This window comes from Lichenostomus cassidix, chromosome 5 (genome assembly GCF_008360975.1).
Source record: "Lichenostomus cassidix isolate B80296 chromosome 5, HeHo_3.0, whole genome shotgun sequence".
Taxonomy (NCBI): domain Eukaryota; kingdom Metazoa; phylum Chordata; class Aves; order Passeriformes; family Meliphagidae; genus Lichenostomus; species Lichenostomus cassidix.
In genome coordinates this window covers 40,674,890-40,701,316 of record NC_139486.1, presented here as the reverse complement: position 1 = coordinate 40,701,316, position 26,427 = coordinate 40,674,890, and the positions used below count along the sequence as shown (strand labels likewise).

Below are 26,427 nucleotides of genomic sequence, written 5' to 3'. Positions count from 1 at the left end.
ATCATATCAAAGAAGCATCACAGAGCTCACAGAGGAACGGAAAATTTTAGGATCCCTTCTGAAAGGAGAAAAATGGAGTGCCACTGAAGCAGGTGTTTAAGCTTCGTTAGAGGTGGCAGAAGTGGGAACAGGATCCTAGAGTCTTGCTTAACCCCTTCTCGCTGATGGTTCTTGGCTGGGTCCATTCTGTGTGAGTTCTGCAGTTTAGATCTGGGTCACTGTAACGTTAGGGTATTCCGATTTGGGCTTGCCTAGGAGCTTCCTTTAACCGTGGTGCTGTTACTTTGACGGGTAGCGATCAGCTGAAAGCTGATGCGATGGATCTGTCGGTACTCTTTCCTAGCCATAGAAATCATGGTGCTGACAAAAAAAGCTGCGCAGTGAGACGCACAAAGCTGAAGTGCCGCTGTGGCAGTAGGGGACCGGCCTGAAGCTGCGCTGGGTGCCGCGGGGCAGGAGCGGGATACCCTGGGGGTTAAGGGGAGAGGAGGCGAGAAGGGGCGGCGGGATGGAGCGCGATGGCTCCCCGTCCCGGGCTCTACGCGACCCCCCCAGTCCGAGGGGACGCGGCGGGCGGGGGCGGCGGTGCGGGGACACGTCATGCGGGAAGGAGCGCCCGGCCGGCCGCGAGTGGGCTCCGCTGCGGCCCGAGCGCGCTGCCGTCTGAGCATGCTCCCGCAGGGCTCCGCCGGCCTATATAACGGGGCCGGGGTGCCGGCGGCAGCGGCAGCGGCTCGGCTGAGGCAGCGGGGGAGCACCGTACTGCGACTCTGCACCGCTCCGCTCGGTACCGCGCTCCTCTCCGTACCGCTCTCAGCTTGGTACCGCTCTCAGCTCCGCACCGCACTCAGCTCCGTACCGCGCTCCGCTCCACACTCCGCCTTTCTGGACAGCAGCGCTCCGCTCCGCACCGCGCTCCGCTCCGCTCCGCACCGCGCCTCTCCGGACAGCAGCGCTCCGCGCTGCTCCGCGCGGCACCGCTCCGCTCCGCGGGGCCCGTCCCTGCCCGGCCGCCTCTGCCCGCAGGAGCGTCGGCACCCGGCACGGCCGAGGCAGCGCGCCCCGCTCCGCCGGCCCCGGCCCCCGCGGAGGGCTCTCCCGCGGGCGGCAGGATGGCCGCGAAGCCGGCCGAGCTGATGGGCATCTGCTCCAGCTACCAGGCGGTGATGCCGCACTTCGTCTGCGTGGCTGAGGAGTTCCCGCCGCCCGCCCGCCCCGCCAAGACACCCAAGGGCAAGCTGCGGCGGCCGCGGCAGTCGCGCTTCAAGACGCAGCCGGTGACTTTCGACGAGATCCAGGAGGTGGAGGAGGAGGGGGTGTCCCCCATGGAGGAGGAGAAGGCCAAGAAGTCCTTCCTGCAGTCGCTGGAGTGTCTGCGGCGGAGCACCCAGAATCTCTGCCTCCAGCGGGACCGCCTGGGCAGCTGCCGCCTCCGCAACAGCCTCGACTCCAGCGACTCGGACTCGGCCCTCTGAGGGCGGCGGGGCTCGGGGGGACCCTGCCCGGCTCGGCGGGACCCTGCCCGGCTCGGGGGGACCCTGCCCGGCTCGGCGGGACCCTGCCCGGCTCGGCGGCGGCACGGACTGGGCTGCACGGAGCCGCGCCGCCGACGGCACAGGAGCGCTCGGACGGGCAGCCGGGTCGGGATGTTTTCTAAGAAAGCGCTTGTACCTTCGTTTCTATTTGATTGTATGAAACTCACCGTTTAAAAGACAAAAAAAAAATATCTTTTCTATTCGTTAGAAGAAATGAGCTGTTTTAGATGCATTGAGCTGCTGGACTTTATATTTATTTTTGCATTTAAACTGTTGACTGCATTAATTTAATATGTTTCTACCTGAATGTCTGTTATTATTTCCATAAAAGAGTAATAAATCTGATATATTTGCACAGTACTTATTGGGCTGTCCTTATTTCAGGGATCCAGCTGTCCTTGTTCAGTTTTGAGGGGTAAAGGGATTTAAAAGCTGTCAGTAGCTACTGCAGAGCCAGCAATGCTTTCCTTGGGGATGCTGCTCAGAGAGGTTTTGCAGGCTGTACCGTCAGGTATGAACTAATGAGACAAAAGTCAAGTTAGACTGATTTTAAGCTACTTTGTTTACTTCTTTGAGATCTTTGTGTTAACCTGAACTGAGGTTTAAAGAGTGTTTTTAGCTGGTGCCCAAAAGCCTTAATGCAACTGAACAAGCCTCCTGCTTCACAAAAATGGATATATAGTTTCTATTTTCATCCAAGTTGGTTTTGTCCTTTCTCCCCTTCCCCTTCTGATCCATGAATTATTTAGTACTGCAGACAGGTTTGGTAATTGGTTAGAATGCAGTTTTATTTGCTAGAGCAATTGATAGTATGTGGACACGCTTTCCTTGGAGTTTAAAAGTAAAGGGATTTTGATGTGGTGAATTTGTAGGAGTGAGGCTTCCTTTGGGCTTCTGCATATGTGTGTGTGTGCAGGTGCATGTAAAATTTTCCTTGTGGGGTATATGCTGAAGAGTGTCTGAAGCTCTCTGCAGAATGGAAAGCAAATTCCTGGGCTGGGAATATTCTGCCTCTATTTTCTCCATGCTCTTGAAACATTCCTGTGGTAATAGTGTAATCCCACGGTAGCATCTTCCTTCAAGGCAAGCCTCCAGCAACTGAAACTTCCCAATCAGTAGATATTAACTTATACTGAGCTGTAGCTAATATTTCTCTGGCATGATTTTCTGGGGACTTAACAGTATTTCTTACGTCCTGGTTTGAGATGCAATCATACTGATCAATACAGAAAGGTAAGGGTTGGGACAGAGGGAAAAGATGGACGTGGTGCTGGTGAACAGGGTGGCTTGATAGGACTGACAGCCACGGACTTGTACCCTCAGGGCACTGGAGTACAGCAGTTGTCCCATACGATTAGCTCCTGGCTCCAGCAAAACAAGCTTGTCTCTTTCTAGTTTAAAGCTGGAAAAATCTGGGGGGCATGGGGTGCAGCTTGTTTTTGGACAGGTCCTTCACAACTCCCTTGCAGTACCAGCACGTCCAGCTGACCTCCAGCACTAGGGGAGGGTTGTGCATGCAATTTAGCAGGTAAGGAAACAGGTCTGGGCTCTGACCTGTGCTCTTCATGAAAAAGCATTTAAATTGCTTTAATGTGTCTCCCTGCATACAGTCTGTGAAACAGCTTCCCTCCCTTTGCAGTTAGACCCTTATGGCTGCTTTCTCTGCATAGTACACACATACATAACATCTATGCACAAAGTGAGCAAGCTGACCTTCAGAACAACTTTCAGTGAGGCAGACAAACTGGAATCAGTAAGGCATAATCAGTTACCAGCAGCTGAGCTGATTTTCCTCAACAAGTTCCTAACACTTCACTCCTGCAAGTTCTAGGTTTGGGAAAGGGTTTGCAACATCTGTGGGAACTCTGCAGCCATGTGCCTATATGTTGCATAATGTACACAGCTAATAAGTTCCGTAAGATTTCCAGAGATTGCATAGCATCCTTCCCATACTGCAGGTTTTAGGCTACTTTTCAGTTTCCCTTTGCTTTCAGCTCTGATACAAATCCCGGTGATACACAAAGTGTAGGGTAGCTTCAAGAGGCTGTGAGCGCATGATCCTTGTCCCCACTCCCAATTTTTGTTTAGCAGCTGGGATTGCTAGCAGGCCCTTTACCATTGCCATTTCCATCCCTCCCTCAGCGTGCAGCTGTGCTGCCACCACGGAGGAGGCACAGGAGGCTGTGCTGCACCAGCCAGCAGCGGAGCATCGGATACTTGCTTCCTGGAAGGGTGAGAATAGCTGTGTTCCCTTTTCTGTTTCAAGAGACAAATGTAGATGTTAACACATCTAAAAAGACTATTTAAAAATCTGCTGTAGCATGTTTGAGGAAAATGTCATAGTCCAGCAGTTAGGCTGAATAAATGAGTTTCTCTTCAACTGTTCTTTGTTAACATTTTTCTGTTCCATCTCAGAGCAAATAACATGGGAGATGCCAGTGCTAAAGATAGGCTAGTGTTTATCTTCCAAACAGTTGCAATCAAGGCAAAAGGGTGAAAAGCTGGGGTGATTTAGCTATATCCTGGAGAGGCCTTCCTGAATGCAGCTGGAAAAATAAACCTCCCTCCCAGTCTTCCTGTGCTGCTGATTTTGAAGGCTTGTCTCGCAGTGTTTTTCAGCGTCATGACAATCATGTCTATCTGTCCTGTAAGGATTCCAGGAAGACCTATTAAATTCACTTTAGTGAGGGTAATGACTATATCAAAGGGGTTGGAGTCTGTCATCCACTGCCTGGGCTTGAGATGTGGGTTGTACATTTCCCTTCAGCAATTCACAGCTTAAAAGCATCCAACAGTTGCCACTTACAGTGATGCTCAGGCAGTGAGTAGGCACGAGCATTCCATGTCTGCACAGGAAGGAGCTGGGAATCAATGCTCATGGTGCAGCAGGATGTGTTTCAGGGCAGAGGCAAGACTGCACACCCAGGGGTGTCTTCAACACAATTTTTCCCAATTACAGGAAATTGCACAGAATTTGTCTTTAATGGGACTGCCTTTTACTGTCATATCACTTTCTGTGTAAATCATTCTGTCCTCTGTGGCAAGAAGTTCATCCAGTCAGTAAAAACTTGAACTTGAAAGCAATTCTTCTATTCTCTTTCTGGTTTTTGTCCAGTCCCCTCCATGCCTGTCAGCACTTCTGCCCTGTGCTTGTTTTTAAATGCTGTGTTATTGTAAAGCTCATCATGCTGGTGTGATGGATCTGTACCTCCATGCCTTATTTTGCCTTACCAGTGTAGAGGGGATCTGAGCAGTGCTGTATCATTAATCCACCAGAATCAGGGAAAAAAATCCTCTCTGTACATCTTACGAGAAAGCTTTTTCTGTTCTTTTTGCAAACATTTTAGCTAAGTTTGCTCAGTAGTTAATGGAGGATTTCTGGGTGCAATTTAGAGTCCACCTCAAGAGGCGGAGGGCAATCTCTGCTTCTATCTGTGTATGCACCAGTTCTGCTCTTGCATAACTTCTCTCACCCCGGGTTTCCAATAATTCACTGGCAACTCTTCAGAGTGGAGCTGTTATCAGGAACAAATATGAAGGTGCTTGCAGTTCCTGCAGGTTTTTGTGCTGGGATCCTGAAAATGCATTTGTTTTAGGTGCTGGTTAATGATGATGCCTCCTGACCCTTACCAGTGCTGGGGATCTGACCCTGCAGGAGCACAGTGGGACACTGCTGTTGGTAAGAAGCACCACACTGTTGTTATCTAATCTCCAAAGTGACAGCAGAGCCATGGGACAAAACACAAACTGAGGCATCTATTTAATTGTCAGGCTGACAGCGAACAAATTGCAGTGTAAGAGAGGCCGACGGGTGAGCTCTAGCAAATCTGGTTGCTGTGGTTTCTCAAATGTCAGCAGTGCCAGCAGTTTTCTGGCTGCCCTCCATGAGGTTTGGCTCCCTGGCAGCGTGCGTGGACCTCTGCTTTCATGGCCCCTGGCCTCAGGCTTTTGAGCTGCCACCAGAGAGATCAGCATGGCTCTCCAGGCTGCATCTAGCCTTGTTTGAACCTCAGCTCCCATGGCGTGGCTCAGTCTGGGCTGTCTTTTGTACATGGGGCTTGCATTTCTGTGGGGAAAAAACCTTGGGGAGGTGCAGATAGCCTGAAATCCCTGAGCTGAGCTCAGGCTGCCTGTGCAGTGATGGTGCCCTGGATTTTCAGTTTGACTTTTCACGTCTTGAACAGAGTGTATGTGCTCTGAGCAGTGCTTCAGCAAGGCTGGCTCCTAACTTTAGGGTATTTTTTTAAGCTGTAAAGATGCAATATTACATGCTGAGCAGAAAATAATCAGGTGTCCAGTAATAACACAGCAAGAGCATCTCCCCTTCTCCTGAAATAGGAGGCCATTGCATGGGACAGGGAGGTCACCAGGTCAACCCTGGGGACTTTATCAAGTAGTAGGTGGTCTTCTCATTGAGCAGCCCCCTGAAGTCCAGTGACTGAATTTGGAAGAATTAATTAATTGTGGGAATAAATTAATTCTCAAGCAGCATCTTACCACATGCATGTGTGTGTCCCTGTGCCTGGTCTCTGTAGTCTGGAGTGAGAGCAGCCCAACCCTTGACTGTATGACAAAGTACCTCCAGATATTTAATTCACAGTGAATGCAATTACTTAACCGGTAGCAGGGGAGAAGGAAATACTTCCTGCAGAACCAGGAGCTGTGAAATCAGAGTAATGTAATGGTTTCTTGTGCCAGAGCATCAGCTTTCAGGCTATTAAATGTGTAAACTTGGTAATTATGCATTTATGACTCCTGTGTTAGCAAATGTCATGGTATGTTACAAATAGCTTAGGGACAGATCCTGATTTTGGCTACACTGGTGTCAGACTGGCTTTGGTTCAGCTGCACTCTGTCATCAATCTGGATTTGCTCCTTGTTGCATTCATACCATTTGCTCATGTCGCTGAGCATGCTTCTGGACTGGATTGAAATGTCCAAGACACTTCTCCCCAGCTCCATCATGCCTAGGATACTGTGAGGTTTCACACAACCTTCCCCAACTTTAACCATCCTTGTCTTTTGGAAGCAGAATGATGTATGTGCTCTTGGCTGGGACATCTGTTCCCTTCACCCACATGGAGCAGGAGCCAACAGCAGCAATGGGGAAAGGCTGGGGAAACTGGAGCAAGAGGGGAGGGAGCTTTCCTTTGTCTCTTCTGCCAGTCCAGACTAGTATGAGGCTGCAGAAGACTTTTTTTTAAACCAAACTGAGGTTCACCTGGATCTGATTTCAAATAAAACAAGGTCTACCTCAGTAATTTATGACTCTGTCGTAAACAGAGATTCTTTGTTTGGAAATGCTTGCATTGAAGAGGTTGAAGTTATTTATTGGGAACTGATGAAAAGGAAGTTTTCTTCCTTAGCGTGATTTAAAACACTGTTGTTGTAGAAGTGGGTTTTTTTTTTCCCTTCCTTGTGAGGAAAATGACCTTTCTTGGGCAGGAGGGAAGGGGACTGGTGAGAAGGGAGAGGGGGAGGGAGGCAGCACAGCTTGCTTGTGAAACAGCTCTTGGCTAATACAAAACCATGTGAAGGATGTTTATGTGCTTGTTACTTTTAGTCTTGGGTCTTGCAAGTGAGTGTTTTCCCTTGGAGAAATATTTGGAGGTCCTGACCGTGGTGGTTAAAGATACATTTCAGGCTCTTTTCACAACAACTTCTAATGTCTGAGGGTGTCTGCAATCTGATGACTTGAATGTTTCAGGGGAAATTCAGCAAGATAACATGGTTTTTTCACTGTTCCTTATTTAAAGGCAAACAGAAGGAAAGCAGCATTGGAAACATAGGGTATCACATGTGCTTACTGTTAAACATGTGCTGTTAAGTTGGATGCATTTGAGCTGTAAATGGCTGGCATTTACTGGCTGGGAAAGTATGCTCTGAGGTTCCCTGTGCTTTGGAGGCAGACTGGATGGCTGGATTTTGGAGGGGCAGAATGATGCAGTAACACAGAAACCTGGAAGGACACAGCTCTGTGACTTGAGGAGAGAAGTGAAGACAAAAATACCCAAACTCAGAGCACAATTGGATGTGGCCTGCCTGCCTAAGACAGCAAACAAGAGCCTGTTTTTAATCAACTTCCATTAATGGCACCCCATAGTTAATGCACCCTTGGGATCCAATGAAATGAACTGAAGAATGAAGTTTTGCCAGCTTTTACAAGTTCTGAAGCATATTGACATTTTTATGTGACATTTTTGGTTCTTTTTCCCAAAATAAATGTGGTAGTTATGGAGTTATCGACCAACTCCTCCTTTTCCCAGAAAATCAAAGCAAAATAACAAACCCAATAGTTATATGAGTTTAGTTATGAATTTTGTGGCTGTATATGTGTGTTTACTCCTGGGTACTGTGTCCCTATGTATTTTTACCATACAGATGAAGCAAGCAAGAAGACAAAATAGGGAAGGTGGCAGGATTGCAGAAATTTCTGCTTAGCTTTAGATGCCAAGGTGCTCCAGCTCTCAGAGCAAGGGTGCTGACAGCTGAGCCTCCTGGGGATTACTGCTTGTTCAGGGCCAGAATATGGTCTTGTGTTTTCAGGGACAGATGAAGGGAGATGGGTCAGGGCAGAGAGTGCTGTTCCTGATCTTGCTAGTGATGCACTGCCTGACCCCGAGCAAACTGCTTCTCTCCAGACCTCAGTTTCCGTGTAGGAGAGCTGGTAATTTATGAGGCTTGGTTCATTAATCCATACAGATGGAGATATTTTGGTTTACAGCCATGGGAGACATGTTTGGTTGGTGAATGGGAAGGACTTGGATTTATTCAGAGAGCAAATTACCAGCAATGTGAAGCCATGGTTTGTAAAATCACAGCTGTGTGGTGATATCACCTGTGCCAAGGAAGCAAGCTTTGCTTTGCTGGAGAACCTGGCACAGAGTCCAAACCCCTCTGTGCCAGAGTCATGGAATCATGGAATGGTTTGGTTTGGAAGGGACCTTAAAGATCACTCAGTTCCAGCTGCCCTGCCATGGGAGGGACACCTTCCACTAGGGCAGATTGCCCCATCCAACATGGTCTTCAATGCCTTCAGGAATGGGGCAGTCACAAGTCCTCTGGGAAACCAGTTCCAGGCTCCTTCCACCTTCACAGTAAAGAATTTCTTTCTAATGTCCCACCTATATCTGAACTCTCTCAGTTTAAAACCATTTCCCATGTCACCTGACAGAAGATGTGTGCAGCCCCTAGCTAGCCAGAGGCACCTGCTCGTTGGAAACACAAACACACTTTTAGCTGCACAGCAGATATTTTTGGGAACTGGGGAGAAAACAGTGTTCTGCCACTGCTGCTGAAATGGATTCCAGGCTGAGGAAGCTGATGAATGTTATTTGCACATTACTGGGATTGCATATGACCTTCCCGGGTATCCCTTGCTCAGGGATCTGAGACTGGTGGCTTTCCTCCTTCTGCTATGCAGGGATCCCATGGTATTTCTACATTAGAAAAGGGCCTGTTCTGTCAGCATGAATGTGAGTCTGAATGAGGGAGGAAGGAGGGCTTCCTGGAAACATCCAAGGGAAGAGAGCAGCATCGTATCTGAGCTGACATGTGGTTGCTTCAGGAGCTTATTGGAAAGGAACTGATCAGCTGGACATCAAAATGCATAATGGCTGACCAGGTCAACCAGTGAAGGAAAACCTGAGCTAAATAATGCCAGCAAGTAACACAGAGTCCTCACAGGCAGAGTTGTCCTGTCCCCATAGGATCCGTATATGGCCAGGTTCCAAAACTGAGCACCTAGATGGGATGCTGCAATGGATGAGCTACTCTGACAGAAAGACAGTGTACAAAGGTAGCCAACAAAGCAGTAACAAGAGGTTTCACTTAACTCGACACAGATTTAGTAAATATTACAAAAGGGCATGATGGTGATGCTATGTTTTTGTACCATTCCTGAAGCAGTGCTTCCTAGAGCAACAAGTCTGAGCACCCACAAGCTGCAGTGAGCTCTGATTTTGCTCAAATAATGCATAGATGCAATGAAGAGGCACTTTGTAATAGAGATAATCAAGCATTCAAATTTCTTAGCTCTGTAGGGTGAAACTTCCTCCCCCCATCCTGTACATTAAAGTCTTAGCTTCAAGGATGAAAATTAAAAGAACCCAAAAGAGTAAAAAAAGCTTGAGGATATCTAGGCTCTGGATATTAGGAGTCCATGATAAATGGATAAACTACCAGAAAGACTTTTCAAAAAGAATAAAAATAGCTAGCATAGTTAAATAGTAGATGAAAGAATATTATTAGAAGTAAAAAGATATCCTACAAGAAGCATAAGTCATGTCCAAAGGGGCAAAACAGAAAGGATCATAAATACTGGGATGTTAAATGTGAAATCATAATAAGATATGCTTAAAAAAATTTTTTGAAGAATTGCTTGTAAAAGGCTTGAAGTTTCTGCTATAAACTTTTGCAAACACCTTGAAAGAGAGAAGCTCACCAGAAAGTCTTTGGACCCCTGGCTGAATGGAGACTAAAGTGAACACTCAAGGAGAATAAGACAATATAGTAAAATCTAGCTCTGCTCCCTGCAACACTGTAAATTAGGCATACTTGACTATATATTCAATGTGTAGTGTAAAACAGCAATTATTGATGGCAAAAGAGATGCTAGAGTCATTGTGGGTAGTCTAAAGTCAACTTGCTGCTCAGAAACTATTAAGTGATAAGAATGTTGACAATTATGAGGAAAGTGTGCTGGTTTTGGCTGGGGTAGAGGTAACTTTCTTTGTAGTGTCTGGTATGGGGCTGTGTTCTGGATTTGTGCTGAACACAGGGCTGATAGTACAGAGATGTTTTTGTTATTGCTGAGCAGGGCTCACACAGAGCCAAGGCTTTTTCCTGCTTTTCATGCTGCCATGCTGGTGAGGAAATTGGGGGGGCATGGGAAACTGGGAGGAGACACAGCCAGGACAGGTGACCCCAACTGATCAAAAGGATATTCCAGACCATATTGGCATCATGCTCTGCATGTAAAGGGGGAGAAGGAGGAAGAGGGGAATGTTTGGAGCAATGGTGTTTGTCTTCCCAAGTAACAATTACGTGTGATAGGGCCCCACTTTCCACTTTCCTGCTGATGGCTGAACACCTGCTTGTCCAGGGGAAACAGTGAATTAAGTCCTTGCTTTGCTTTGCTTTGCTTGTGTGTGTGGTTTTGCTTTCCCTATTAAATTGTCTTTATCTCAACCCATGAGTTTTCCAGCTTTTACCCTTTCAATTCTCCCCCCAGAACCTGCTGGTGGGGAGTGAGTGAGTGGCTGTGTGGGGCTTGGTAGCTGTCTGGGGTTAAACCACAACACAAAGAAATGAAGAGCAAAGCAAAAATCCTAATCTGTCAACTACCTAAAATGACATTGGTGTGGTATCATGAATGTTCTGTTTAGGTCTAGTAATTTAAAAAGAAAAAAATCCAAAAAGGATCTGTATTTTCTACTGCTAAACAGAAATTTAGGACTAGGAAATTTAGGAGTAGTATTTTTTTTTAGTTTGAAAAAATCCTAAATATGAAGAAAGGAGGGAGATGCAGGAATAGTTTTTGAAGATCAGTGAGCATCTTCATAATTACTTCTGACAATACAAAAGCTGTAGTGGTGTGTAAGTTACTGTACAGCAGATTTAGGATAAACAAAAGGAAATATTTCTTTTGTGCAGTGAATAACAGATTCCCAAAATTCACTGTCAAAGAATGTTGTGGATGCCAAAAAGACCAACCCACTCAAAATGCAGTTAGTCTGATTCCTAGGAGACAGGTTTATGCAGAGCAAGTAGTGATCATATGGGGATGGGGGACAGAGGCTCTCCAAACCACTGGTGTCCAAAGGCCAGGTGGGTGCTCCCGAGTGATGTACAAGTGCTTCCCTGCAGCCTGTGCACCTGGCCACAATTACAGCTGGGATGAGGGACTTTTATCCAGGCAGAAGCCCCTGGACACCCCTGAGCTGCTGCCCAGCTGTGCTCTGGGGAAAGTCCCTCTGCCTGGGTGTCTGAGCAGAGCAAGGGCAGGTTAGGGGTGCCAATCCCCTGCCAATGCTCCTCCAGTGGCAGTGGAAAACTCTTGGCTGAGGAAATCTTCATGGCTGTGGTGGAGCAACAGTCCTTTATCCACACAGCTCCGGGAACCCAGCAGGGATCCAGCAGGGAGCTAGAGCTGGCATGGTACCTGCCATGGAGGGAAGTGTTCAAGGCCGTGGTGTTTGCTGCACAAATGCCGTGTTACACCCAAAACTGAGGGAAAGTTTTGTTAGGAGCCAGTTCCCCCCAGGGCTGGTTGCACTGAGCCCCCAGCTGGCAGGACACAGTCCCGGGTGGGCTGAGAGGAGAGGCTGCCTGTCCCTGTGCTGTCCCTCCCTGCCCAGCAGTGATGCTGTGCCCAGTGCATGCCTTTGTGTGTGTGTTTGTGCTGACAGGTTTGCCTGCTTTCTAGCGGTTGGAAATTCAGATTTATGAAAGGAAAGGAAAGATTTATGCTCTTGTCCTGCCATGTCTGTGTCCCTATGGACATGAGATTTATCTCTATCCTGTGTTTAATTCCTGCGTAGGCACTTGGAGACTGATCTTCAAGTGCCCATCAGTACCACCTCCAGAACATATCTAAATAAAGCAGAATTTGAGTGTTAGCATATGGTTCTTTTCCAAATGCCATGTTGGTCCTGCTAGAGAAAAGGGTTATTTTCATAAGCTGCATGGTTAACATTTCAGGGGCATAATTACAAAAATAAAATAGATGCCCAAATAAAAAGAATTGGGCCAAATTTTGCAATGACTAAGTAACTTCACTCAATAAATGGAATGATACCAAGCGAGAAATAAATCATCCCAGAATTTGGCTCAGGGCTCACTGCTGGAGCCCAGACAATAATAACAGGTAGACTGGGTCGTACGTGAAAAGCCAGGATTATGCTTTTCCCTGCTGTTACCAAATGTGCAGTGCCTATTTTTATCAAGCACGTTCCTAGCTCATGTACTGTGGGCTAAAAGCCCTTATCACTGTGTGATGCCCCTGCTTCCTACACAAACAAACTCATACATGTGTGAAGGTCTTGGCTGATCTTTGCAGCTTGGCTTGACGTATTTCCTGCTCCTTATCTGCTGGGCTTGACCAGGCTAGTGAAAATCTGGAGAAGGTTGTTGTGTTGCTGAGCCTATAGGACCCTTCTGCTCAGAGCTTTCCCAGTCCTCTCTTTGCTCAGCTTCCCCAGGAGACCTGTGTCTGTGGTTTCCTTGCATTTTAATATAGATATACAGTCTCAGAGGGTCAGGACCATCCAAGTGGGAGGCAGGCTGAAGAGGAAGGCTGCTGCTATTTGCAGTGGTCTCTGGCACACCATGGGCAGGAACAGGATTCCCTATGGAAATCCCTGGAGCTGGGAGGTCTTGTTGGCTTTCCTGCAGGAACTGTTTGCACTCCTCTGACAGGGTTTTAAGGCTTTTTTTTTTTTTTTTTTTTTAAATACTGTTCAGATTTTAAACACACCAGATGCTGTTAAAGCAAGGAAATGTCAGGGCTCCCTTACCCATCCATAGGGCTCTTGGGAGTCCTCTGGATCCTGCCCATCCTTAAGGCCTATAGAATCATAGAATAATACAATGTGCTATGTTGGAAGGGACCCACCAGGATCATTGAGTCCAACTCAGGCTTCTGTGCCTGAAGCCTTCAACATGCTGCCATGTCTTCTGTGAAGCTCTTAAGAGAATGCTGGACCCGAGTACTGTAAGGAAAACCCACCAGGCCAGACTGCAGCAAGCTGGCTCCTCTGGGCTTCCATTGGGCTTGCTGCAGACTGGGAGCTGTGTGTCAAGTTCCTCCCAGGCTGCTGCTGTTCATTCCCTGCACATTGGCAGGGCTGTGTGAAAAGGAGAACAAGACTCAGGACCTTTAGGGACTATTTTCTTACACCTCCTGCCACTGTGTCCCTGTGAAACTCCTGGTTTGGGTTTTTAAATGAGTATACGCTGTCCAGCCCACAGAAAGCTATCTCTTTCAGCTGTCAAAATACAAGTATGGTTGACACCATGCTTAGCACAGCTTTTCCCAAGTACATTTTGTTTTGTAAAGCTCTGTTTTGTTAATGTTCCTAGCTGAATATAACCTGCCCTGAGGAAGCAGCACTGAGACTGGAGAGCTGAGCACCTCTTCCCACAGCCGTATGCCCCATCCATCACACAGTGTTCTCTCTTTTGCCATCATCCCAAAAAGAACAAACTCTGTGGAAAGCTGTAACTCTGCTTAGTGTTTGTACTGCCTGCCTGCTGCTCCCCTGTCTTCCCCGTGCTCACAGCTCTGATTTACAGCCCAGAGACTGCTTGTCTCTGTACCCCAGCAGATTCACATTTTCCATTTTGCTGTCTCTCTCTCGGCCTGATGCCTGCTCAAGTGGGACAGAACATCAGGCTCAGCCTCTTTCTTAGCAGCTTGTAAGTACATCACGGTTCTGGAAGTAGGGGTTATTTTTGCCACCTCCCTCTGCTTGTTGGTGGCACTGATCTGAAAGCAGCTCTACCAGCAGTGTCCTGGCCAACAGATGCTTTGGCCGACAGCTTCCATCTAATGAGATGGGAGCATCATGTAGACAGACTGGGTAAGGTGTGCCTGGGTCCTGGAGAGTGATGAGGCTTCTCCCCTCATCTCCAGCTTCATTTCACAGTTTCCATGATGCAGCCACAGCCAGAATCAGGCCTTCCATGGGCTTTACCTTGTGTGTGCCTGAAAAAACCTCTATGTCATGCTTGATGCATTATGGAGATCTCTCATCCTATCTCTGACTGCCACAGCACACAGAACTAAATAAAAATATTAGTAAGTAAATATTTCTTGTCAAAATGTTGGGGAGTTTATTTTTTTTTCTTTGGCCAGGAAATTGCTTGTATAGTTTTTTCTGCTCTGTTGATTTTTCTTTACCCAGTTTAAATGTCTGCTTTTGATTAAAACTGCAAAAATCTAATTGTGCCTGTACTTCAGCAGTGTTTCCTGGGAGGCACAGCTCTGTGGCCTGATGCTGCCCTTCTCTTGGCTGCAGTGGGTGAGGACATCCACTTCTCCACCCTGGGGCTGTGCAAGCCTCCTGAGGCAGTGCTGCCAGGAAGGGTGCTAGCACAGGGGGAAGAGGGTGAATCATTTGGGGGGATGATCTGGGGAAAAGGACAGCTGGAGATGCCCAAGTAACAGTTAAAGTAAAATTTTCAAAATGTTCTGCTTTTGTTTCTTTCACCTGAGAGACAGCAATTTTCAGGGGGCAATTGCTCTTGCCTCTAACTCTTGGAGCCACCACTGCTTTCAGGCCCAGCAAGGAGAGCGTGGTGTGAAGGCAGAGGGCTGGAAGGAAACGCTGCTGCCACACATCAGCAGAGACAGTGGACTGAGGTAACCTTTGCAATTACTCCTGTAAAACTGTTCGAGTGCCTCTGTCAGAACCTTCAGACTTTAAAAAGACATTGTTGAGACTCTTTATTTAATGCTGCTGTACTAGGAAAGCTTTAGGGCTCCCTTGCTGTAGGAAAAGGCAGGAGGATCTGATGTGCTGTGGGAGGCTGCGTGCGAACATGGGAGCAGCCTGCAGCACAGGCACTCGCCTGTCCTGGGGGTTCATGCTGCTTGCTCGTGAGCCATGGGGCCACAGGTCTGGTTAAAGTCTTCCCACGCAGGCATCTAAACCCAGCATGCCCCAGCCCTGCCTGCCTCAGGGGATGCTTTCACCTGATGAAAGCTCAGGAGGGGCTCTGACCCCTTTGTGTTGCTCCTCTAGCATGATTAATACAGTTCCACCCCCAGCTGCTCTCACTGCTCCTTTACAGCTCCTTGGAGATCTTCTGGCCATTTGCAAACACACCTAAACACCCACACAGCCCCACATCTTGTAAAGCATGGGTTGCAACCTACCACAAGGCCCTCTTGTTTTATCCACCGCTTACAGATGCTGGAACAAAAACCCAGCACATACTATGTGCTCCTTCTCGAGTGCACAAACACAAACCCACAGCTTTGTTTACCCTGGCGCTACACGTGTATGCTGAATGCAAAATGTGTCCTCATGGCACAGGGTTTGTCTTCCAGAGAACACCTCACTCTTTGGTGTGCAGCGGAAGATGAGGTGCACGAGTAGCTCCATAGAGAAGCAGCCTCCAGCCCAGTTTTGCTGTGGGGTGGCTGTGCTGCTGGAGTGGATTCATCTGGCCCCTGCCAAGGCCAGAGCTGCCAGCTGAAGACAAAGACTCCTTGCAGTCTGGGGCTGCTGTGGCCAGACTGAGCTGCAGAGAAAGCTCTTTCATCAATATTTACCCAACCCACACGCACAGCTTCCTGCACCATCCAGAAACACGTGCACTCAGTGCATGCCCTGTGCCCACATTTCCATGTGCTTCTGTAGGTAAATCCATGAGATCAGAGGTGCCCTATGCAGCTCACAGAAGCCATGTGCAAGCTCCAACACATGTCACACACCTGAGTGCCAGTGCTACTCATGGCACTGAAAACCTATCCTTGTGGAGGAACCTGCAGCCTCTGGCACTGTCCGCAGAGCAGGAGAGGGCATGGCTCTTAGGAATGGCCAGTGTATGGACCTCAAACTGAAATGCCCCAGGGATTTTACAGGTGGGATAACCTTTGGTTTCCTGGCATCTGAATACCATATATGTATCCTCTTGTTAGGAACAAGGACATTAAGAAGTTTTTCACAGAAGGGGTGAGCCCATTGGAATGTGCTGCCCAGGGATGTGGTGGAGTCACTGTGCCTGGAGGTGTTTAAGAAAAGACTGGATGTGGAACTTGGTGCCATGGTCTAGTTGACAAGGTGGTGTTAGGGCATAAGTTGCATTTGATGATCTCAAAGGTCTTTTCCAACCTAGTTGACTCTGTGATCCTGTAATTAGTATAGGATACTAGCTGGCTAGTGGTGAAGAGTTAACCAGATGGGAAAGGTGGTTGCCATTAATGGCAGTGGCACTGAGAGGCACTTCTGACAAATCAAAATCAGCCCTTAGCTTTCTGAGAAGGGTCTTATGAACACACAACGCAAGCACTTAGCTCCTTGAAACTGAAAACTATGAAAAGAGTGCACATAGCCCTCAAATTATGACTGCTTGCTCTTGGATTGTGCTCGTGTTTTAGCAGCAATCTCACAAAGACTTAAGGCTTTGATTTCATATCTCTCTGGGCTGGGGAAGAAATTTCTGGGGTCTTCTCCTGCACCAGGAGTTTGAAGTGATCATGTAATAAACAGAGGGATTCAGGTAGGTTTTGCTGAGTCACAGTGTCCAGGGTGGACTGGCCGCCTGCTGGCTCAGCTCTGTCATGGTATCTGTCAGCCCAATGAGGCTGAGGCAGGAGGTTAGGACTCCTCTTGTCTTGCAGAGCTGTCACAGCATGCCTCTGAGCCACGGTTTTATCCCAGGCTTCTCATACTTCACATACATGCTGGAGCAGAGGAACAACAAGCAAGACAAGGACAAGACTGAGTGTGCAGGTGGCTGTTAATAGGAGTAAATTTCCTTGGAGGAAAATTGGAGGCATGAGTAGTTGCATTTAAGGCTCTTGAGATAGAAAATAAAGAACAGAAACCTCAAATATATTGCCCTTAGCATAATCACTCATGTACCACTCTGCTCCTCTCCCGCAAAACAAAATCATAACAACATTACCGTATGGTAATTTTGGATTCTGACTGTTGGTGCTCAGATATTTAAGGTTGGAATGGTCAGGTGAGGTAAGTGCTATATATTCCAAAAAACTTCAGCATTTTGGGAAGGATTCTTGCTGGAGGCAATATGAAGGTGTCAGAACTGTCTTTTCCACTCTGTCTTCAGGAAGGCTAAATGTGGTAGAAAAGGTAGTGTAAGATTAGAAGAAAACAGGGATGAGTGCTACAAAGACTTGGATGCTGTGGGCATCTTTGTTGACCCTTGATGCATAGCAGTGCTGAGCCTGTGAGAAGCTGTGGAAGCTGGCACTGCTCTGTATCCTAGGAAAACCACAGGTGATGCTGTGAAAGAAGATGGTGTCTGACAGCATCAGGCTATGGAAGAACTAGGAAGGGTTGGTTGGGTTTTGGGAGGCTTGCTGTGCAGATGGGCAGCATGGTAATACACATCCAAAAGTGTCCTCTGTGATCTGTTTTGCCCTTGGTTACACCAATGAGCCAGCTTGGAGCCCCACCTTGTGCTGTCCACACTTTCTGGGGGGCTATATATGAGCTGAGGTCAGGTTTCTTTTGCAGTTAGCTGAGACAAGAAGACAGCAAATGAAACCCAAGAAATAAATGGTGCCTGTTAATCCTTTCTGTGTGTTCCAGTGAACTGGATTTGTTGTTAAACAACCAGCAGCTCTCGCCCTGTGCAATGTTCCCTGGAGACAAAATGCGCAGCTCCTTGCATATAAGGTTCCAGCAAACTGGGATCCAAAAAGGCTTTTAGAAGAGGGATTTCTGCTTGGTCGTGGGTTATTGATCAGTGGAAAGAACAAAATGCTCCTCATGCTGTGGGAACTACATATCTTTGTATCTTTAGCAATAAAATCAAATACTGGCTTTTGAAGTACAGCCAGGGCATTGCATGGTAGACCTAAGGCTGCTGCTTCTCACTGGGGCCTTGCTTGTGCCTTCTGCTTCTAACAAGGGCTCAGCAGAGAGGATTTTGTGATGAGGTGAGGGATGTGGTTGTTTTATTCGTGATTCTTCCAAAGTCTCTGAAGGAGTGGGAAGCACACATCCCTCTCCTTATCTGCCTTCTTCTTTTCCCAAGAGCCTGACCACAGCAATGGATGCACTTTATACACATCAACATCCTGTCTGCAGGGCATGAACCTGGGGAGTATGTTGGGGCTGGATGTAATTCTTCCACAAGTCTGATCCAGCATTTATCTCTTGGGTAGGAAACAACTCCCACAAGGTGGTGATATTCTGAAAGGAAGCAATGCAGACTGAAGCACGTTGCACTCTGCATGGGAGACTGGGTTGCAGCAGAAGAGCTTTCTCTGGGCTGGTGTGACAGGCCTTCCTAGCCCAGCCAGGATGGATCTATCCATGAACCAGTACAACCTTCAGGTAAGAAAGCCATCAGTCTGTATTGGTGGGCCTTTCCTCTATAACCCTCAAAGGGTAATTGTATTGTGCATTGGGAATGTATTCTGTATTATCCAGGCAAGCTCCCCTACACATGACCATGTGGTATCTGAGAGTGCAGCAGTTGTGTGTGCAGCTGTGCAGTGACAGAAGCTTTTATTGTGGTCCTAGGACCACCACAAACTTCATGGGGCTATTGTGGTCAAAGGAAGAGTGCCTCTTCCCTAGACTGGCTGGCAGGGCTGTGCTGGAGTCATGCTGCAGGTGTGAGACACTCCAGTGTGCTCAGCTCTGGGCAGATTTATTACTTAGGGCATAGCCTCAGAAAATAGGATCCCAGAACCAGATGACTCCAGGAGCTGTTATTTATTAATTTAATTCATTATTTTTATAGATCTATATTAATTTTGTTTATGTATTTCTTCTTTAATACATTTCCCTTTTTGTTTTATTAATGCATTTTCCATTCAGCTATCTGCTTAGTGCAGGCATTGGAGTTAGTCATGTCAATACCAGATATTGAATCTGTTGTCCTGCCAGATCTCAGAGGGCAAAGCTAAGGCTGAACATCCACCCCGAAGTCAGCACTTGCTAGTCCTGAAAGACTAAGTCCAAATGGGACCCACCATGTCTTTGGGATTTTGTACCTAACATTTAAGTGTCACAATTATTCCACCTTAAATCTACAGATGGTCAGCTAATCAAGATAATCAAGTTTCTGGTTTTCTGCCTAACACACTCTCTGAAGTCTCAGACTGGCCTGACCTCATAAATGTACTCAAGTCTGCTAGAAGAGACCTCAGACAAATGTCAACAAACACTGGCATTTTTGTGTTGCTTTATCCTCCAACCCAGCAGATAGAGCATTAACCTTTGGAGGGACAGAAATGAAGGCTTGTGTCCCATCCCATCCCTGATTTGGCTCTGGGATCAAACCTGATTCCACAGCATCTTAGAGGGAAGTGTAGGCAGAGGTAATAGTGGAACTCCTGTCTGCAGCTCTGTGTCAGGTTTTGTCACCCTGGGCAGGGTCTCAACCTCCATGATTCTGAGGAGAGAGATGTGCTGCTCTTAGCCCAGAGGCTGCCAGCAAAGCCCTTCTCCTTGGCTCCTTCTATCCACTTTAGCTGACTTCCAGCTTGCTCTGCTGCTACCTCAGCAGTCACCCCATCTTGTACAGTAAACCCTGGGAAGCCAATTCTTGACTGAACTTGTCCATGGGTGGCAAGACACAAAGGAGCTTGGCATTGCCAGGCAACTTGTGAGCTATTTGTGGGCTGCTTGGAAGGCCTGATTGCTGCAACCACATCTAAGCACAGCAGCAGCATGTGGGAAGCTGCTGGTGAGGCAGCGCAGTGCACAACTAGTTAAGCCTTTCATGGCTGCTCAAAGAGTCATAAAGAAGGAAGATGATTTCAAAACCAGCTCCAGATTCTGGAGCTCACAGGCATTTCAGGAAGTGCTTACAAGAACAGGGCTGATCTCAGCCAACAGAGGTCTATAAGGTCCACGCATTATGGGCAATGCGGTATTGAGGAAGGGTACAGGGTTTTGAATTGCTCTTTGATATTTATAATCCTGTTGGGTTTGAAAAGCAATTCTTCTGGTGTGTTTAATACCATGGGCACAAGGAGGACTCAAGGTGCCTAAGGCAAGAGAGAGGATTACTCTTTACATACAGGCTCAGCAGAGCGATGTCCTGATGTAACAGGATCAGACACCTGCTTTGCTTCTGCATAGAAGACTCACAGGCAATCAGCCCCATTTGCCCCTGCCTGCTCAGCCATGGCTTCAGGCTGTGAAAAACATGAATTATGTGCAGAAAAAAATTTGAGACTAAACAAACTATTAATTTTGGTTTCTTTTTCTTGTTTTCAACTACAGTTCAATAGACTCAAATACTTTTCTATACACAGGAGGACCAGAAACTTGGGGTTTTTTTTCTGAGCAGAAACTGAGAATCTTGCACAAAGACTGGTATTTAAAGATAGTAATGAATGTGTCTTGAGCTATCATGATGAAAGCCCAAGGCACATGGGTCTGGATGGAGTGCCAGACTGGAGTGTGAGTGTTTGGGTATAGTGGGGTGAAAGGAAAGGGTTTGTTCTTCTGCAGCCCAGCTGTTAGCCACAAGCCAGAAGTCTTGCATTTGGAGTTTGCACCCCTATTGCAAGGTCTACACCTTCCACATTAGAGCACCGTGCCTTGTTTCCCACTCTGCAGCTTCTCACACGGTGCCTCTGGGGAAGCCACACAAGTCCTGTGCAGGAGGGTGCTGCAGACACTCCAGCTGCAGTCCTGAGCTGATGGTGTTCCCCCTTGGTGTGGATTTGTCCCCTCTGATGTCCTGGAGGAGAAGGTACATTCAGGGCTGTTTCATGCCAGGAGCTACCACATTTGCTGCCCCTCTGCCCTTGGGAGACACAGTTTCAGGGCTGCCTAAGAGCTGCACCCAAGAGTTTTGCTCTTTCAGCAGAACTGGGGTGTATATTGCAGGGATGTCTTTGCCCCTACACTGACTTACTGCCAGCAAGAGCACATATAGATCTTGCTATATATAAACAAGCAGGGTCAGAGCTCTATTTTTAGCCTAGCTCAAAATATATCCTTTGCTGTTCATTTCTTGCCACCAATTTCTAGTCCTGTCTTCTTGCCACAAAAAGCCCCGTGAGGTCAGTGAGGTCTGTCAGCCCTGGGACCAGAGTGGGGGGACAGGGTAGAAAACTTTGCTATGGGACACTCCCCAGTACCATGCCCTGCCATGAGCAAAAACTGAGGTGGGCACTTGTACTAAAACATCCCTTTAACATTTCAGGTGAGGAAGTCTCCGGGACAATTTTTAGTATTTAGAGTCAGCCACCCTGTAAAATGAAAGCCCAACAGCTCAGCTGTTCCAGAGCCAGCTGTGGGCACGGGGGGAGTATCAAGAAGAACTGCATACTGCAGAAAAATTGTCTCACACTGTAAGTCTCTTCTGCTGTGCCAGGTACATACTCTGTCCTCTCTAGGGCTGAGCTTTGCTTTCTCCTATAGCTGATAGGATCAAGGAGTACAGGGCAAGAGCATCTCATTTATCTTGTGCCAGTACATGATGCAATTGGTGCTGCAGTGTGATGGTTTCTGTCATGCTTCAAACATTTCCTGGAGCCACCATGGCAATAACGAATGAAGTGCTGCTTCTGGACTGCAGACTAGGGGGATTTTTTGGGATTTGCATTGGCATTCTGTCTTCTCAAAGCCAGACACCTTTGGAGGTGTTTGCAGTACAGTTGATGCGTCACTGTTGCTATTTAACCTGGCTACATGGGGACAGGAGGTGGCTGACCTAAGGATGGACAGGCCATATTGTCATAAAGGGAAACCTGCAGCCTGCTTGACTGAAGGTATGGGAAAGGGGTGGAGGGGACATGTGAGAGGGCAAAGGGACCAAACCCTGGGGGCAGTGACAACTCCTCTTGCAGTGACAGCTCTTTTCCCTGACTGCATGCTCTGCCTGCTGCTACAGCCCCCTTCCTCTGGCTCCCAGGGTGCCTGTTTAAGGAGTGCACACTCAGCCTGCTCTGGGAGGGTGCAGCAGAGTGTCTTGTGGTCACCTCTCCTGCTTCTATTGTGTGCTCTGGTCCCCTGTGACAAAGACATTCCTAAGGGACAGTTTTCTTTGAAGGGCTCTGGGTTCTAAAGGGCTCCCACTCTCCCTGGCTTTGCCACGGCTTTGCAATTCGCAGTGCCGCTGCTGAGCTGGGGCAGCTGTCTGAGTGTACGTGCTGCAGCCCAGGAGGAGCAGATTGTCTTACTACTGTCTTTCATCACAGGCTGAGCTTAATTTCATTTGCCTTCCTCTAGCCCTGGCTCATCCTGTGTGCGTGGCTGGTTACTCATGGTAACTCATGTCACTGTAACTCAGCTCTGAGTCCCAGCTCTGGCAATTTGACTGTAAATTGTAATCTAGTTCAGGATTATTTTTTACTATCTTGGCTCCTGGAAGCCTCTGGTCTGGCAAATATCTCTGCTTTTGCTTCTACAACACTTTCCACACTTCCTATTATGGAAAGAAAGAGCATTAAAATGTAGTTCCAGTATTCTTGGTAGGCTGGGAAAAGAGAGAGGAAATGTATAAACTATTAAAAAATAATCATGACTTTCTAGCAGTTTCATATCAGAAGGAGACAAGCAGGTTGTGAAATAACCTTTCTGTTTACTCTTTTAGTGAATCATGGCTTTTGTAAATTTATTCCTGTTGACTGAAAGGCAACAGAAAACTAATGGCATTTTGTCTTTCTTAATCTTTATACAGGGGTTAATGTGAATTTATAAGCAGGAAGACTGGAAGGATCCTAGAAGATAAGTCAGTGGAGCAGAGCACTGTGAACTCCAGTGCAAAGATCCACAAGATGCAAATCTGTACCAAAAGGAAGACTGTGCACAGCATCATGTCATCAAGTATCTCAAGGAGGAAAGCAAGGATTATGAAGATGTGTGAAACAGACAGCTAATTTCTTACAAGTTCCTTACAGTTACTCATGATGCTTTCACAGGAAAATACATTAATTTATGATTCATTGCATACACCGGCTTAATTTGCTAATTCCTTTTTTGTAAATAACTAATAAATATGTAAAGCACAAGTCTTTCAATGCCAAAATGTATTTACATGGAGGCAGGAGGCTATTGCTATTAAGCAGCAGTAAGCTTGCCACCTTGGGTTGAGTATCAGCTGTAACTGAATATTTTGTTCATGGCTTGATGATTACCAGAATATCAACTAGGAGAAGAAAAAGGTGGTAATGTAGGCTTACTACAGACTCCTGTAGCCTTGGAAGAGCCCGGAGACTGTAGTAAACCAGGAAAGACAGCAAAGCTGTCGAATCACAGTGTACCTTAAAGAAGAATTGCCATTGAGTGGGGTATCCTGATGTCTGAAAGGGCACAACTAGAATTTCCTGCCTGACCCCTGTGTTTCTCCCACCACAGATCACAGAGCACTCCTTGCACACAGTGCATTCATTGCAAACTAACTTCAGACCTATGGCATGGAGGATAAAACCTGCAACAGCTTTGAGGTGCCACAGGAGCAAGATGTGAACGATTAAGAGCAAACCTGGTGTCCTAGGTCCTGGTTGCAAACCTCTGGGATTATTCTAAGAGATGAACTGTAGCCCATTTCTCTGTGAAGGCCAAACATATTGCTCTGTCTGTGACTTGTGATGTCCAATGAGGTGCACTGACCCTCAGGAGGCTGGGAAGAAGTTGAGATTGAAATGAGCATCTGGTCTGCTGGCTGGGGTGGCCTCATGGTGCTGAGGAGGTGGGCATACAGACCAATCAGCTCATCAGATGGACCCAGGATCTCCATCTTCCTCTACTTTGTCATGTCTGGGATCTGGTGAGGTTGTCCCATCTGAGAAGCATTAATTTGGAGAGCAGAGCTGCAACAGCTAACTCTGGAAATAGCGAAAGCTGCTGCATTTGTGGTGGCTATTGGGCCAAGAGACTCACTTTGTTCACAGTGTAGTGCATGGCAGAGCTCCCACCACTGTTGTCAGCTACTGTCTTACAGCAGTGGGATGAGCTTTTGGAAATCCTGACCTACCACTGCCACCCAGCTTGTCTTCTAAGACCAAAGGTTCCATTATTTTTCACTGTGCTCCTGTTTTCTCGCAGCATCAGCTCATCTCTTCCTCCCAGTTCAACCATTTAATTGTATATGTCCATTTAGTGATTAAACATGTAATGGGAAATTGGCACTTTCCTTCTGTTAACCCTTAAAACTTCTCCCTTAAAACTTCTGCGTTTCTCTCACTTCCAGCTAGCTGTGAAGGGAAGATTTGGATTTCCACAAGACTAAGAGCAGGATCAGGCAGGAAAAAAAATGGCCAGTGCCTAGTTCCTGATACATCACCGTTTCGTGGTAAATGGAGAATCCGTGCTGTCTGGTGGACACAGTGGCCAAAGCTCAGATTGCCTGGGTCCATATCATATGGAGGAGAATGGATGAAGAAGCAGAGGAAACTAGAGTTTGAATTTTGGCCGCAGCCTGTTTGCTACCCCCATCGACAGTGCCCCATGTGCTAATTATAATTTCCTTATTCTTTATATTTGGCCAGGGCAAATGACAAAGTGGGGTGAAAGCCAAAAATAAGTAGCCCTCAGAATAGCCCTCTCCACATCTTCCTGCTAATGGCATCTCTGAAGAAGACTGCTTGTTCCCCTTCAGACAAGCTTTCAGAGGCTATTTTAATCCATTTTTAGTTGCAAATAGCATTTATCAGAATGAGTGTGGGCTGGTTGCCAGCTCCTTCAGATCTTTGACAGCCTGGAGGGGAAAGTCTCTGAAAAATAACTGAGTGTGCTCCTACTGCATGTTCCCCTGCCCAGGGGATTTTGGGGACATAACAAGGAAACATTCATCTGATGGAGCAGAGCCCAGGAACCAGTGCTTTGCTAAACCAGCGATTCCTCTGTCATCAACACTTGTTCCCAGGAATCAGAGCTCTTGTTCCTGTCATCAGTGTGGTTGCTTCATATTCAATTTAGCAATCATTAGGAGGCAAAGAAGCAAGGTTGGCAAAAATGTTAAGAGAGTCACTAATTTCTGAGTCCCTGCCTAGAACATGACCCCAGCTAATTGTGTTCAAAAATCCCTGCTGACAGTTATCTCATGGCCACTACATGGTCTCCAGTGAGTTCACCATCTTTGCCAAGTTCATAAACTGTTCAAAGTTATATTTTAGAAAAAGCCATTTTGAACATTAATTGGCATTCCCAGGGAAGGACACCTGGAGCAGGCTGAAGATTAAATGATTAATTATTTAAAAGATTAAATGCCCCCTTTCCCTGGAGAAATTTTGATAGCAGGTAGTACCTGGGCAGCTTGCCTACTGCTCTGTTTTGGACTCTGGGGCTGGATCTTTCATCAATAGTAAATCAATTTTAACATATCTTAGGAATAATCTGTATGGTGACCTACAGCCTGACTTCCCTGGGCAAGGGGTGGCAGGCAAGTGAGAAAGCCCCAACAGAAGGGTGGAGAGTAATATGAGACATCTTGGGGTCTGATAGAGGTTGCCATTGGAGAAATTTAGGAAAATTTCTATTTTCCTAAAGATACATTCATGGTGCATTGCTGTCCTCCAGCATTTGTCATAGTGACTTTGAAGACCACTTGACCTGGCCTTGATCTATTTATATCTCTTGTATTCAAAACCAGGCATCTGAAATGCAGATCAGAAGGGGTTCATGAGCAGTACTATGCAGAAAGTCTGTTGAGTGTATGATACCTGATGCAGTTTTGGATCCATGATCCAGGCCCTGCATCAGCATAATTATGATGAATTCTTTGCTATGATGGGGGGAATTGTTGCATTTAATCAAGAATACAACTCTTTAAAGATCCATTTTTCTCTCTCTCCTGACCTGAGACCCAGTTATATGTTTTACAGCATGCAAAATACATGTTCATATATTTTGACAGTCATAATAAATCTTTCAGGCCGATATGGGAATTTTCACAATGTTGCTAAGTTCTTGTTTCTTTATTGTTTAAAAGGGCAAAGCCTGGTAGCAACAGAACCCATCAGACGTTGACTTGTAGATACAAACAAGCCTTCAAGGAATATTAGCCAATCTTTTTCTCCCTATTTTATTTCACTGTCTTTGTGAGAGAAAAGAAGACTTGGCCGGAGGTGAGCAGGCAGATCATATTTCTAATTATGTCAAGTTTGAAGGCTGACTAGACAATCCTTGTGGCTACTGTTGACCTCCATCCATGTACTGTCAGGGTCTTGTGACCTGTCATTTGTTGCCTGGAAATGCCAATAAACCTGACTTACCAGTTGTGT

General features: G+C 46.9%; 1 protein-coding gene and 1 long non-coding RNA gene across 2 annotated transcripts; both read left to right on the top strand.

Moving 5' to 3' along the window:
- Window positions 1–750: 750 nt before the first annotated feature.
- C5H11orf96 (chromosome 5 C11orf96 homolog) lies at window positions 751–1,895 on the top strand. The gene has a single exon (XM_085062631.1). The coding sequence runs from the start codon at window positions 1,113–1,115 to the stop codon at window positions 1,473–1,475; it is 363 nt and encodes a 120-aa protein (XP_084918757.1). The 5' UTR covers window positions 751–1,112; the 3' UTR covers window positions 1,476–1,895.
- A 12,813-nt stretch (window positions 1,896–14,708) lies between these two features.
- Window positions 14,709–26,035, top strand: LOC146436457 (uncharacterized). Its single transcript, XR_014852678.1, has 3 exons — window positions 14,709–14,898; window positions 18,400–18,571; window positions 22,884–26,035. It is a non-coding gene; the product is annotated as an uncharacterized LOC146436457 (long non-coding RNA).
- Window positions 26,036–26,427: the final 392 nt, after the last annotated feature.

Bases quoted from the DNA above. Each gene is read 5' to 3' on its own strand.
- C5H11orf96 (XM_085062631.1), top strand. From the start codon at position 1,113: ATGGCCGCGAAGCCGGCCGAGCTGATGGGCATCTGCTCCAGCTACCAG.